At 37.6% G+C, this 13,643-nt stretch overlaps 1 protein-coding gene across 3 annotated transcripts in view; it reads left to right on the top strand.

The window, feature by feature from the left end:
• Positions 1-13,643, top strand: part of LOC122796593 — a 530,916-nt gene that overhangs the window by 397,685 nt on the left and 119,588 nt on the right. For all 3 annotated transcript variants that reach the window (XM_044065194.1, XM_044065195.1, XM_044065196.1), the window contains one exon: positions 4,099-4,230. In XM_044065194.1, the coding sequence (XP_043921129.1) occupies positions 4,099-4,230 (132 nt within the window). The remainder of the gene's footprint in view (positions 1-4,098; positions 4,231-13,643) is intronic.

The raw sequence follows: 13,643 nt of genomic DNA on the forward strand, positions 1-13,643 counted from the left end.
TTTTTGTCTGTGCCTTTAAATGTTCCTTCAGGTATGACATCACTAATTATGTTAATTGGTTTCAAGAGTATTTAAGAAATGAGCTGTTTTAACATTTTGTCTGAAGAAGCAACTGAGTGTTGCGAAAGCGCTTACCACTGTTTTCTTTTGTTTATTTTATTAAAGACGCTATTGTGTGCTACCTTGGTGCATTGTTTTTTTGTTCTTACTTCATGTTTTTATGCAACTTGGTTTTACCTACAGCCATTTTTGTTTGATAGTACTATTTGTTTTTTATTCGACTTAAGGGCACACGCGTCCATGGAGGATATGTCTACTGGAAATACTTCAGGAATACCTACCAATGGTTACCACCAGCGTTTCTTAAGAATTTTGGATGTACCAGTAAATCCACTTCTGAATGTGGATATACATGTAAATCAGCAAGAAAATATCAACCCTCAACGTTTACCTGAATTTCTTGCTCAGTATAAGAACTTGGAAAACTCAATGTACAAGTATAAGAGGCTGCAGTGGCAGCGCTTACATCTACAAGCTTCATTAGAATTTAAGATTATCCCTCGTGGACTTAGAGTTCTAAACATGCCTACTTATGGGGATGCTTATCCAGTTCTTTTACGCAAATGGCAGGAACTGAATCTACAATTTAGTTCAAAATACATGGAACTACTACTGGACTTTTTTTCCCCTATTGAACTTGAACTTAAGCAAGAGATTATTGCTTTGGAATCAAAGATTAATGAAAACTTTCCTAATGACATTACATTTAATAAAATGAGTGAACTTCAGGAGAGCATTATTATATAAGAGAAAAGACTTCAAAATAATAAACTCTCCAAACTAAATAGAGATAAACGTGATTTTGCCAGCAACAATGTTTTTTCTTGGCCCAGAGAGAACATAAGCAGACAGCTTCAGGGCATTTCTGCTTCAAATGCGTTAGATACTTCAAAAAATGCACACTCTACCACTTTAAGTGAGTACAGTCGACCTGAGACTGTTACTGATAGCACTTCCGGTTCTACGCATACAGAGCTACCTGGTACACAAGCTAACTTGAATATTGCTCCTGTAGCTTTCGTTTCACAGCCTTTAGTGGCTGAATCTATTGAAACGATCGATCTACACCAAAATAAAGCTAATACAGGAGCCATTCCTAAAACAACACGCTTTTTGCCATCCTCGACAAGATCGCAGGCTCATATGACGTCCACAACAGCTGGCCAAGATATTCACGCATCCAGGAGCACTGACAGTGTTTTTTTAGACACCAACAACAAAAACGACTTCTCCCTGAAGGCACATCTACCATTCAGGAATTGTACAAGAAGCCAGAACTACAAGGGACACTTATCCAGGATAAGTCAAACAGAAAGGACCATACAGTCACCGAAAAGGAAACAAACATAAATACAGGTCTTGTTGTTAATATTTCTTCATTTAAACTGAGTGATGATCAGATAAATTTGCTCAGCAAAGGCCTGTCTTTTATACCAGTGAAAAAGGCTGATTTAACAGAAATGATTAAGGACTTAAAGTTGTTGGGAAGAAATTTAGCCTTAAAATCTTTGTTTCCTAACAACACAGTGAATGTAAATAATATATACAAACACCCTAGCAGTTTTATTCCAAATATTCCACCTAGTATTCAAAGGTTTACTGATATGTGTGAGATGGCTTTCAGAGATATAAATGAGCAAGATTTCAGTAATTATCATTTCAGCAATTTAACTGTTGATGAGCAAAGAGCATTGTATGAACTGAAGAACTTACACTCCCTGGTTATTAAGCAGGCTGACAAGGGAGGTGGTGTTGTCCTCTTAGACAAACAGTTATATATACAGCAAATGCATAAATTATTATTAAATAATGATACATATCTACCTATCTCTAAAATCACAGTTAATGCTACTATTGATAAAATTTCATTTTTACTTTTTGATTTACTTATTACAGGATTAATAGATGAGTCATCGTTTAAATATTTTAATGTTTTAAAACCAATTGTCCCTAAAATTTATGGCTTACCGAAGATCCATAAAGACCTGACTTTACCACCTATGCGACCTATAGTGTCTGGGGCCGGTTGGTGTACCGAGCCCCTTTCGATTTTGTTGAGGACACTTTACATGGTCTGCTGGATAATTGTCATACCATTTTAAGAGACACCAAGATGTTTCTCGAAAGATTACATAACAGAATGGCCAGTACTGAAATAGATATGGACTTTGTATTGATTACTATGGATATAGAGTCTTTGTTCACCAGCATTCCCAACTTATGGGGTATTGAGATGATTAGAGAATTTCTTACAACTAACAGGTGTTTTATGAACAATAAAGTTCAATTAATATGTAGCTTGCTAGAAATCATATTGAAAAATAATGTTATGACATTTCAGGAACAGTTCTTTTTGCAAAAGGTTGGCGTGGCCATGGGTACCCCCTGTGCCAATAGCTACGCCAACCTAGCTTTAGTATGTTGGGAAGAAACATTTGTTCTTTCCAGCCAAAATCCTTTTATAGAACATGTATTATGGAATGTATGGTTTGTGGATGACGTTTTTATGTTATGGAAAGGTGATGGTTTGAATTTTCCATCCTTTGTGACTTACTTACATACTACTACTGATTTTTTAAGATTTTCATATCAGATCTCTGCTGATATTGATTTTATTGATGTACATTTGACTAAATCTGATCTAAATAATCTAAGGAGTCAAGTTTACCACAAACCTACTAGAAATAAATACATACCTGCATAAAACAAGCATGCACCCCAGACATATTCCCAGAAATGTATTAAAAGGGCAAGTATTTAGGACCCCGAGATTACACAACAATGATGAGGATGCACATGAAGCATTTAGTAATCTCAAATGTGATTTTCTCCAAAGAGGCTATAATACTACTGAAATTGATAAAACAGTCTCTGATGCCTGGAAATTGAGGCACACAAAATGCAGATCCTATTTTAATTCAGCCATGGATAATCCTGCTACTAATAGCAGTGGTACCTTGCCTATTAATGAGTTTAGAGTAGTGTTTCAGTTTGCCAGCAACATAAATCAATATATTGATGTTGTTAATAAACACTGGCACCTTTTGTAAGAAGTACCTAATCTAAATGCTATTACCACTAGCATTCCACAGTTTAGCTTTAGGAATAATAAATCACTCAAACAGCATCTTTGTAATAGAGAGAGACACAAGCCAAATTCTCTTTCCACACGTCAGGGTACCTATCCATGCAGGTCATGTAGTGCATGTCCTTACATTTATAGCACAAATACATATACTCATCCAACAAAACAGTTCCATTTGTATTCCCATACATATGCTGATTGTAAAAGTACTGATGTGGTTTATTATGGTTTCCGCAAGAGATGTCCTGTTTTCTATGTTGGCAAGACTAATAGATCTTTTAAAGATAGAATTTTGGAACATCTTCGTGATATCAGGAATAGAAAACATACAAATGCATTAGCTAATCATGTCATGAGCACTGATCCCTCACATTCCTTCCAGTTTTTTGTCTTACAACAGGTACATAAAAATTTGAGAGGAGGGGATATAGAAAATATTACCGAAGGTTGTGAACGAAAATGGATAATGAAACTTAATGCAGACAAATATCCAGGTCTTAATGGTACCACATCTCTGGCCCCTTTTTTGAAAGCCAGATGCCTTAAACACAAATAATTTTAAGCATAATATTTATTGCCTCTTACTTATGAATGAATTTTACATAATTGATTTTTTAAAAAGATTTTTTATGCTTAGTAGAAGCTTATGTTATGTATTTTATCTGATTTATGTTTAGTTTTTGTCTGTGCCTTTAAATGCTCCTTTAAGTATGACATCACTAATTATGTTAATTGGTTTCAAGAGTATTTAAGACATGAGCTGTTTTAACATTTTGTCTGAAGAAGCAACTGAGTGTTGTGAAAGCGCTTACTACTGTTTTCTTTTGTTTATTTTATTAAAGACGCTATTGTGTGCTACCTTGGTGCATTGTTTTTTTTTGTTCTTACTCTTAAAAGATGTTCCATATCTAGCCTGATCGTAATGGAATGACTTTGTTTTTAATCTATTTCAGTGTATCGTATACGTTTCTGTCAGTCCTATAAAGAAATGAATAAAGGATCAGAAGAATGGAAGACGGTCCTGGGTGGTATATTATTTCTTCTTGGTGGCAGTGGTCTCCTCTTCTGGTGGTATCGAGTTTATGGTTAGTACATTGAGGCTTGCATTGGTTTTATAGGATACTGATCATGGTATCCACCATGGGACACTGGATGTCTAACAGTAATTGTCTTATCTAGTACTTTACCGTCCTTACTACATATAGGTTCATAGGTTAGTACTAAGCTAACTGCCCTTGCGAGCCATTGGAAGCCTAGCCAATTATCCCTTGTGAGACTCAAACCCTGCACCTTGTGTTTGTAAGGCAAATACCTTAACCATTAGGCCACCCTCCCAACCCATATATCTGCTTTACTATAATATCTATGAAACAGTAATATTATTCTGAGATTATCTGTTCTAAACAAAGGGACAGTTGTTTGCTCATCTTCAATTGGTATGCAATTGACATATGACATAATGCACGTGTGTGTCTGCGTGTGTGTGTGTGTGTGTGTGTGTGTGTGCGTGTGTGTGTGTGTGTGTAGTATTAAACCATTCCTAGACTACATGTATATTCATGCGTTGTTTCTGAACCAGAAAGCATGTGTATGCATCTTGTCTAGAAATGGGTCACTGCCTGCCTGACAGCATAAGCTTTGCCTTCCTTGTGACCCTGAATAAGATAAAGCTAGTGTCAGAAAATAAGTGAACAAGTGACTTTCATTGAGAAGACATTTTTTAAGAATGATTGCCTCTCTACAATAGGCTTTCTCTTATTGTTGAGGTGTTGTACTCATAAGGAAAGACAATGACATTTTTTTCTTTCCAAGGTGGAATGCTGTATATTAACCCACCAACAGTTGTTATAATGTGAAGTATTAACTCAGAGGCCAGCCCAAGCTCATAGTGTAAGAAGATGGAAGACCAAGAATAATGTATCCTAAAGCATATTTTCTTTTCTGGAGAGGTTGGGCAAATAGGCTTTGACAGTTATTGTCCTAGGTTACTGTAGGTGATTTTGCACTCAGAAGAAATAACAGTGCTTAACCTTTTAATCACTTGTGCTCCTGAAGTCATCTCTAGCGTGATTCATTGAAGTAGTCTTTTGGAAGTCACACCTTTGAGTTATTCTGTGTTTTTTATTTCTTAGTTGACTCTGGAGATGTCTTCTTCCGAGTATGTTTGTACTCTTAGGTCTTTACCCAGTGATTTCACGTTGCTTATTTACCAACTTTCCCAGTGTGTTCTGTCAGGAAATGAAGCACTCACTCAGGTTTCAGCACTTTCACCTTTTGGTGAAGCTTTATTGGTAGATGGTATTTCACTTCATTCCAAAGTTCATCAACCTGTTTTGACTTATAATGGCAACACTGAATATAACATCAACCAGACTTCTCCAAACACATCCCTTAACAACTGGCTTAACACTACTTTTCAGTTTGGGGAATTATTTAATTCTTTGGGACATTTTTCAGCTAACCAGAAAAAAATATCTAAATACAGGTTGCTTCAATTAGACAGAGTTTATTTTGAGTGAATGTATTTCTGTTTGAAGAGTTCCCAAAGGTTGAAGATTGTGGACGATTCCCAGTGGGATTAGTGAGGACTCACATTTGTACAAAGAACTAATTGAATTTTTTAACAGGACTAGTTCTGAACAACTATGCTTATGAAGAGTAATACGATTACAGTAGAAACATTATTGGTAGAGATACAGAACATTGATAAGAGTATTCATAGGGATTTATTATTTCAGTCTCGTGGTACAATACAGTGCTGTTGTTTCTAATAATTGACAAGTCTTTGTAAACTATTACATTGGAAAAAAAAAAAAAAGAAGGTGGACAGGAAAAAGAAGGAATATTCTGTTGGTTCTTCCCAAACCCAAAAGTAACAACAGGGTACATTCCAATTCATCACATCAGACAGTCAATAACTTGCCCCTTTCAAGATAATACTATTAATAACAGCTTTTCCAGACTTTGTCATACAGGGACATTTTAGATCATCAACACCTCAGACATTCCAAACAGCTTGATAATAAAAAACATTTCCATTCCAACAAGGTACAATGCCAGAAGAACAACCAATTTTATTCAGAGCCCTCTGCACAACAGTTGTGGTGTGAAGACATGTAAAGGCAGCCAGCCTAGCCAGATAGAATTCTGTAGATAATTCTGTCATTTGTACATATTAATGTAAGCCACAGGCTTGTTCTCTTAAATGTGAAAAGACTGCATTTGGATGTTGAACTGCAAAAATGTAACAACAGTGCACCCTGCTGTAAGAAAGCTAAGTCAAGCATTTTATGACTGTCTTTGATGTCAACGTTTGGAGCTGATATGTATATGAACACTCCTTCCTCTCCACCACAATAAAATACAACGACAATACCCAATGGATCAAGCAAAAGCAAGGCACACACAAAACTTTTATTACACTCTCTCTAGCGCTTCGGTGCAACCACCTTCCAGGAGTAACAAACAACATTTAACACTCTTCATACATTTATATACAAAGAAACTTCCTCAATTAACTTTCAATTGAAAATCAATTGCACCAATTAAGGAATACTTTTCCATATTAAGCAAACACTTCCAATTTAAATAATTGTTGAGGCCATTTGGCACAAGTGCTGATATGTCTAGAGGGAGGCATCTTGTCTATTGTTTTAAGACAAGAGTTAATGACAAGAATTTGCATATATAAATGTCCTTTATTGCTCTGGTTTCTGACAAGGTATAAAAAATGTAAATGTAGTTTCTGTTAGCCTGGGAACACCGTGTGGAGAATTATGTCATGTGAAGCAGCTCTGTGTTATCAATTTAAAGAGAGAGAATCAGATCCCCAGACTAATGGTCTTGTTGAGAGGTTAAACTCTACAATCAAGTCCATGCTACATGCATTTGCAGACCAGTTTAAGAGGGAGTGGGACAAATATTTGCCCCATCTGTTGTTTGCTTACAGAGAGGTTCCCCAGGAATCCACATGTTTTTCACCCTTTGAGTTGCTGTATGGGCATAAGGTGAGGGGACCTCTAGATTTAATTTGAGATGAGCGGAAAGGTGAGTGTGAACCTAACAAGGAGTCTGTTGTGGGATATGTCCTAAATCTCAGGACAAGGCTCAAGGAACTCATGGGCTTGGCCCAGGAGAACCTGGCAGAAGCCCAACAACAGAAAAAGGTATGGTGTGACAGGAATGCTCGAGCTGCTGTGGGGTGTCAGGTAATGATTCTCATTCCTGTCAGACACAAGCTGCAAGCAGCTTGGGTGGGACCCTACAAGGTGGTAAGAAAGGTAAGTGATGTTAACTACATGGTGAAACTGCTAGGCAGAAGGCAGGGGAGCAAACTGTACCATGTTAACATGATGAAACCTTACCATGATAGGGAGGCCATTGTGCTGAGCATTTGCAGTGGATTGCAGGAGGAGTCAGAGGGAGATCTGGTGACTGATCTCCTCAGTGAGGCTCGGACTGACACCTCAGTGGAAGGGGTAGCAATGTCCCAGGAGCTATCTCCTACCCAAGTTCAAGAAAGCCGAGCAGTGTTTAAGGAGTTTGGGGACATGTTCACTGGGAAACTAGTGTGCAGCCAACTGTTGCAGCACCAGGTAGATACAGGACCCCAAAGGCCTATTAGGCAGAGATACAGGAGATGTTGGAACTAGGGGTGATTCAAGAGTCCAACAGTCCCTGGGCCTCTCCAGTGGTGCTGGTGCCAAAGAAGGATGGCAGCACCAGGTTCACACAGAGTCAGATGCTTATCCTATGCCTAGGACAGATGAGGTCCTAGAGCAGCTGGGTGGGGCTAAGTATCTTACAACCATTGATCTTACCAAGGGTTACTGGCAGGTGCCCCTGACTCCCAGTGCAAGAGAGAGAGGTCAGCCTTTGTGACTCCTTTTGGCTTGTATGAGTTCACAAAGATGCCCTTTGGGATGAAAAATGCCCCAGCAACTTTCCAGAGGCTGGTAGATCATATCCTAGCAGGAGCAGGAGGATTTGCCCTTGCTTACCTAGATGATATTGCCATCTACAGCCATTCCTGGCAAGAACACCTTCAACATACCGGGGGGGGGTGGTGGTGGACAGACTACAGAGGGCAGGGCTGACCATGAAGATGAGCAAATGTCAGGTGGGTATGGCAGAGGTCTCCTACCTGGAACATAGAGTGGGGAGTGGTAAGATCAGGCCAGAACACAGAGTGGGGAGTGGTAAGATCAGGCCAGAACCTGCCAAAGTAGAAGCCATTCAGGCATGGCCTACACCTTTTACCAAAAACCAGGTGAGGGCATTCTTAGGGACAGCATGGTACTACAGAAAGTTTGTCCCCAGTTATAGTACCATAGCTGCTCCCCTCACAGACCTGACAAGGAAGAACAGTGCCAGCCAGCAAAATGCCAAGTTGCTAAGATGGAACCTAGGGTTGCAAGCATGTGATATGTCAGTGCAGCACCGCAGTGGGATTAGCAATGCCAAAGCAGATGGGCTGTCATGACAGGGAATGGGGTAAGGTATACTCAGATAGACCTAACCCTCTCAAGCAGTGTTTCTCAAAGGTCACTTGAAAAACTAGCTTGAGTTCTCCAGGCGGGAGATGTGTGAAGATAGGTAAAGGCTGCCAACCTAGCCAGATAGAATTCTGTAGATAATTCTGTCATTTGTAAATATTAATATAAGCCTCAGGCTTGTTCGCTTAAATGTGAAAAGACTGCATTGGATATTGAACTGCAAAAATGTAACAACAGTGCACTGTGCTGTAAGAAAGCTAAGTCAAGCATTTTATGACTGTCTTTGATATCAAAATTCAGAGCCGATATGTCTAGAGGGAGGCATACTGCCTATTGTTTTAAGATCAGAGTTAATGGCTAGAATTTGCATCTATAAATGTCCTTTATTGCTCTGGTTTCTGTCCAGGTGTAAAGAATGCAAATGTAGTTTCTGTTAGTCTGGGAACACCAGAGAAGTGTGAAGAATGATGTCATGTGAAGCAGCTATGTGTTATCAATTTAAAGAGAGAGAGAATCAGAAAGCTCAGAGCATTTTGTCTTGAGAACATCCAACATCACCAGCACTGCCTGTTTCTATATGTATGTTATTTTGAACTGTGTTTTCTCTTAGATATAGCAACGAAATAGGAAGATTAGACTAGTTTGGTTTTCTGTGATGTCAGAACTTTTTTACGGTATTATTTTAAGTATTTCTCTGTGATCTCTGAACTCTTGACTAGCACTGCATAGTAAGAAGTATTGTCTTGCATTCTTATTATTTATTATTAAATATTTTTAAACCTTTCAAATGTGGCTGTTTTGTGCAGAGATAATTTAAGCTCTAAGAGTACATTGCATGTATATAGTGATGCTGTACCAAGTCACGCCAAATAAGTCTTAACTGTTAGCTCACGTTTACCATTTAGATAATAATATTGCACAGTAATAATTAGACACCCTTTTAAGGGCCTTTGAGTAGCTGATAAATATTAGTGGGTGGTGGCAGCTGGTACTACCTTTTAGACTGGCCAAAAAGGGGCACAGCTGGAGAACCTGTGCCAGCCTTTCCCAGGAGTGTCTGTGTGGTTGTATAAACTCTTATCTCAAAGTGTGTGTGTCAGCTACTTGGGCAGGGACATGAAGCACTGGTTGGACAGAGAGGGTTCTGGAGGTTTTAGCTTGCCCACTAGGCTGAGATCTGAACCCTATAGCTGTGCCAGTGTTGTGTCTTATTGGGGACCTGCAGAGAAAGGGAGAAACCAGCCCCAGACTGACTGTGATCTCTGTGTGCTCTTAAGGGAAATTGTATTTTACTGTGTGTGTATTTATTATCCTTTTCCCTATATGGACGCCTCTCACAGGTGTTGGTGGTGGTGAGGACTGAGGCTCCTTGATTGCTGGGCCAGTGGACAGAGCATCACAGGTGGTAACACCAAACTACCAGGAACCACAGAAACATTGTTTCAGATTATGATTGCAAAATTTATAATTATAGCCATCTTAATTTCAATCAGATTAATTTAAACTTGTTTAAGGTTTTTCTTTTGTGCCTTCTTGTAAGGCTGATATTGCTAGGGTCCTTACTGACCTCAAACTATATACTAGAATAGATAAACCTCTTAGGGTAACAGTGGTCAAAGCTGGTATCTAGATTTACATAAAAAAGAGAAGATAAAATAGATCAACAGTAACATACATTAACTGATCTTAAGAAAGTATAAGTTAACACAGTTAATCATGGTAGCAAATCTGATCTGAGCACAGATAAAGATTACCATAAATCCTTTAAGTATCTTCATTCATAAATGAGGTCAGGTAGGCCTTTATTTATTTTTTCTTAGAAATTTAGAACGTTTCTTTCAGTTCTAAGATCTGCAGGCAGCTGACTCCAGTATGCTGAGGAACTCTTACACAGAGCAGACTTTCTTTTACTGGTGTTCTCTTGTGACCTCACCCCCCAAAAAAAAGGAAAAGTGCTGTACTAGTACAATGTAATAAAACAGCAAAATACAACTGACATATGTTTTACTGAACTAACACAAATAATTGTTCTGTAAAACTCATTTTTCCTCAGTAAAAGACCATCTCTGTTTTCCAGCATGTTCTTGTGACCCAGTTGAACAGCTATAACTTCCATTGACTGCAACACTCATCATATAAATGTTTTCCAAAACATATATCACCAGGTATTTCACTTATTAATTCACAGATCCCCATATATTCATTCCATCCATTCCATTTCTATCCTAAACTTGGACTTTTAAAAGGGATGAATTAAAACATATATTTAATACAAAGTGCAGATATAATGTGAAAAATTTTCAATAGTAAATAAACAAAGCAAGTGAAACAAAATAATATCTCATAAAACAAATTCCATTCACTACACACCAGAAAAGCAGTGAAATTACCAAACCTGCAGAAAGCCAAAATGCAAAACACCAACACATTAAAAAATCCCAAAGTAAACAAAGCATTAAAATTACACAGCTAACATCATAAAATTCAAAACACTAATAAAAACCTCCAAAATTATTTCAACATGCAGCCACACTTAACAACAATCAAGACCACAGCAACAGCCAGTACCAACATCTGCATAGCAACACAAACTAACAGCTATATACAGCACCTTCAGAAAGTATTATAAAATAACAACTATGTTAATACTCTACAAATGTATAAAAAAATCCTCCAAAATACATGATAAAAATTTAAAGGAAAGAACTAAGAAACAAAACAGGAAAACATATATACAGTATAAAATTGCAGGAGAGCTGAATAAATCAAAATTAAAACAAACAAAAACAATAAGAAAAACAAAAAAATGATAAATATAGCAATGAAAAGAAAAATATACATCAAACAAGTTATTACTTGTTTGTTTTTTAAAATTATTTTACATTTGTTGACATCAACAAATGTAAAATAAAATAAATAAATAAATATATGGACAAAAAAGAAAAATGCAATCCAAAAAAGTTATTACTAATTACAAATCTATGTTTTGAATGTTTTTCTTTTATAACATTTTTCCATAGCCATGAACATTTTATTTTTGTCATTAACTTGTACTGTTTATGTCTAGGTAAATAGGTTGATAGGTAGGTACTAGGCTATCTGCCTGAAGGCATTTATAAGCCTAGCCAGAATGTGTTGGCTTTCGCCGTTCCCTTAGATTAGTGCCCTGTGCCTCTGTCCAGCAGAGCCACAGGGAACTAATCTAAGGGGGCAGCGAAAGCCAACACATTCTGGCTAGGCACGGTACAAGTTAATAACAAAAATAAAATGTTCATAGCTATGGAATGTATATGTATTTGTTGTAATTTGTTTACTATATTTGTAAACTGCCTGGACTCAGGCACTTAATAAAGTTGGAGCTGAAGTTAAAGTTACAGAGCCACAAATACATAATAGGTCTGATACTGCAATATCTCATAGGGTACCATGAACTCCAAAGTTCAGCAGTTTCAGAGTTAATGCATACAATTAGTAGATATGTGGAAAGGATAGCCTCAATATTAGTGGAAGCAATTTTCAACAAAAACACATCGGCGTATTCAGTGCCAGTGCTGGGTTATTTTGCTCCCTAGGCAAAACTTATTAGTGTGCCCCTTGTTTTACAAATAAGTTACTTTTTTTAATTGAAATTATAGAAAATGGAAACAATGATTTAAATTGACATGTTTATTGACATATTTATCACACAAAAAATTACACATAGATTACATATATAAGTTAGTTTATTAAAAAAAAGAAAGTCATCAACAGCCCCCAAAACAACACACTACCTAACTTTACCTACTACTAGTATCTGGTTGACCATGCCAGGAGTGTTAGAAAATCACAGACTGCCCCCAAAACAGCCAGCTCACTGCAGATTTTGTCTTCTACTATGATCTGGTTGACCCTGCCAAACTCCAGGCCCAGGATGTTAGAAACAAAGAACAGCTATATAACCAGTCCACCTGTTCATTTTAAACAGCATCTGGTTGATCCTGCCAAAAATAATAAATAATTAAATACATAAATTATCTGTTTGACCCTGCCAGGAAAAAAAAAATACAGAAAATATCTGGTTGACCCTGCCAGGAAAAAAAATGCAATATGTATATCTGGTTGGCCCTGCCAGGAAAAAAATGCAATATGTATATCTGGTTGGCCCTGCTGAAAAAAAAAGTCAGAAAAACCCATTATTTCTTTTCATACTTACCTGAAAAGAAATTATCTGCTGTCACTGCACATTAGTTTTCAATTAGCAGTAATAAAATTCACACCTCAGAAGAAGACTCCAGTGCTGCTCTCTCACTCTCGCTTGTTGCTTTACCCAATGCAAAGAGCGGGAAGAGAGCTCGATAGCAATAGGACTAATCAGCAGCCACATTACGTATGTGGCTGCTGAATAAACTGTCAAGTCGGCTCGGATCTCTGCACAGTCTCTAGTTAATCTGGACTGTTTTTAAAGCAGTCTGGCAGCAGTAACAAGAGAAGCAGGTTTTTTTTTTTCTTTTTTTGTTAAAGTGGAACTCGAGCACGCATGAGCACTGCTCTGAGTTCTGTGATTACTTGCTACATTTAACTAAATTAGAGAGGTATTAACGAGCTGCCCAGCTGTGCCCCCTCATAATCTGTGCTCTAGGCAAATGCTAATTTGCCTTAATGGTGAAGCCGGCCCTGAGCATATTTATACTTTTGATCAAAAGTCACTAAATAATTACAACATTCAGTGCATAAGTTGTGTTGTCAACCATGCATAGTAATTAATCTCACAGTTATAACCGACAGCCCAAAACAGGACAATAAAAATAACTCGAAATAAATAAATAAATAAACCCCAAAACATATATATACACATACACACACTACACACACCACAGACACACACACACACACACACACACACACACACACACACACACACACACACACACACACACACACACACACACACGGGTGCCCTGCATTTGGACTAAATGCAGGTTTGTCGACATCTATTTTATCGACTGCATTTGGTCGATAAATAC

The sequence above is a fragment of the Protopterus annectens genome, chromosome 3.part0 (genome assembly GCF_019279795.1).
Source record: "Protopterus annectens isolate FY-2018-M chromosome 3.part0, PAN1.0, whole genome shotgun sequence".
Classification (NCBI taxonomy): domain Eukaryota; kingdom Metazoa; phylum Chordata; order Ceratodontiformes; family Protopteridae; genus Protopterus; species Protopterus annectens.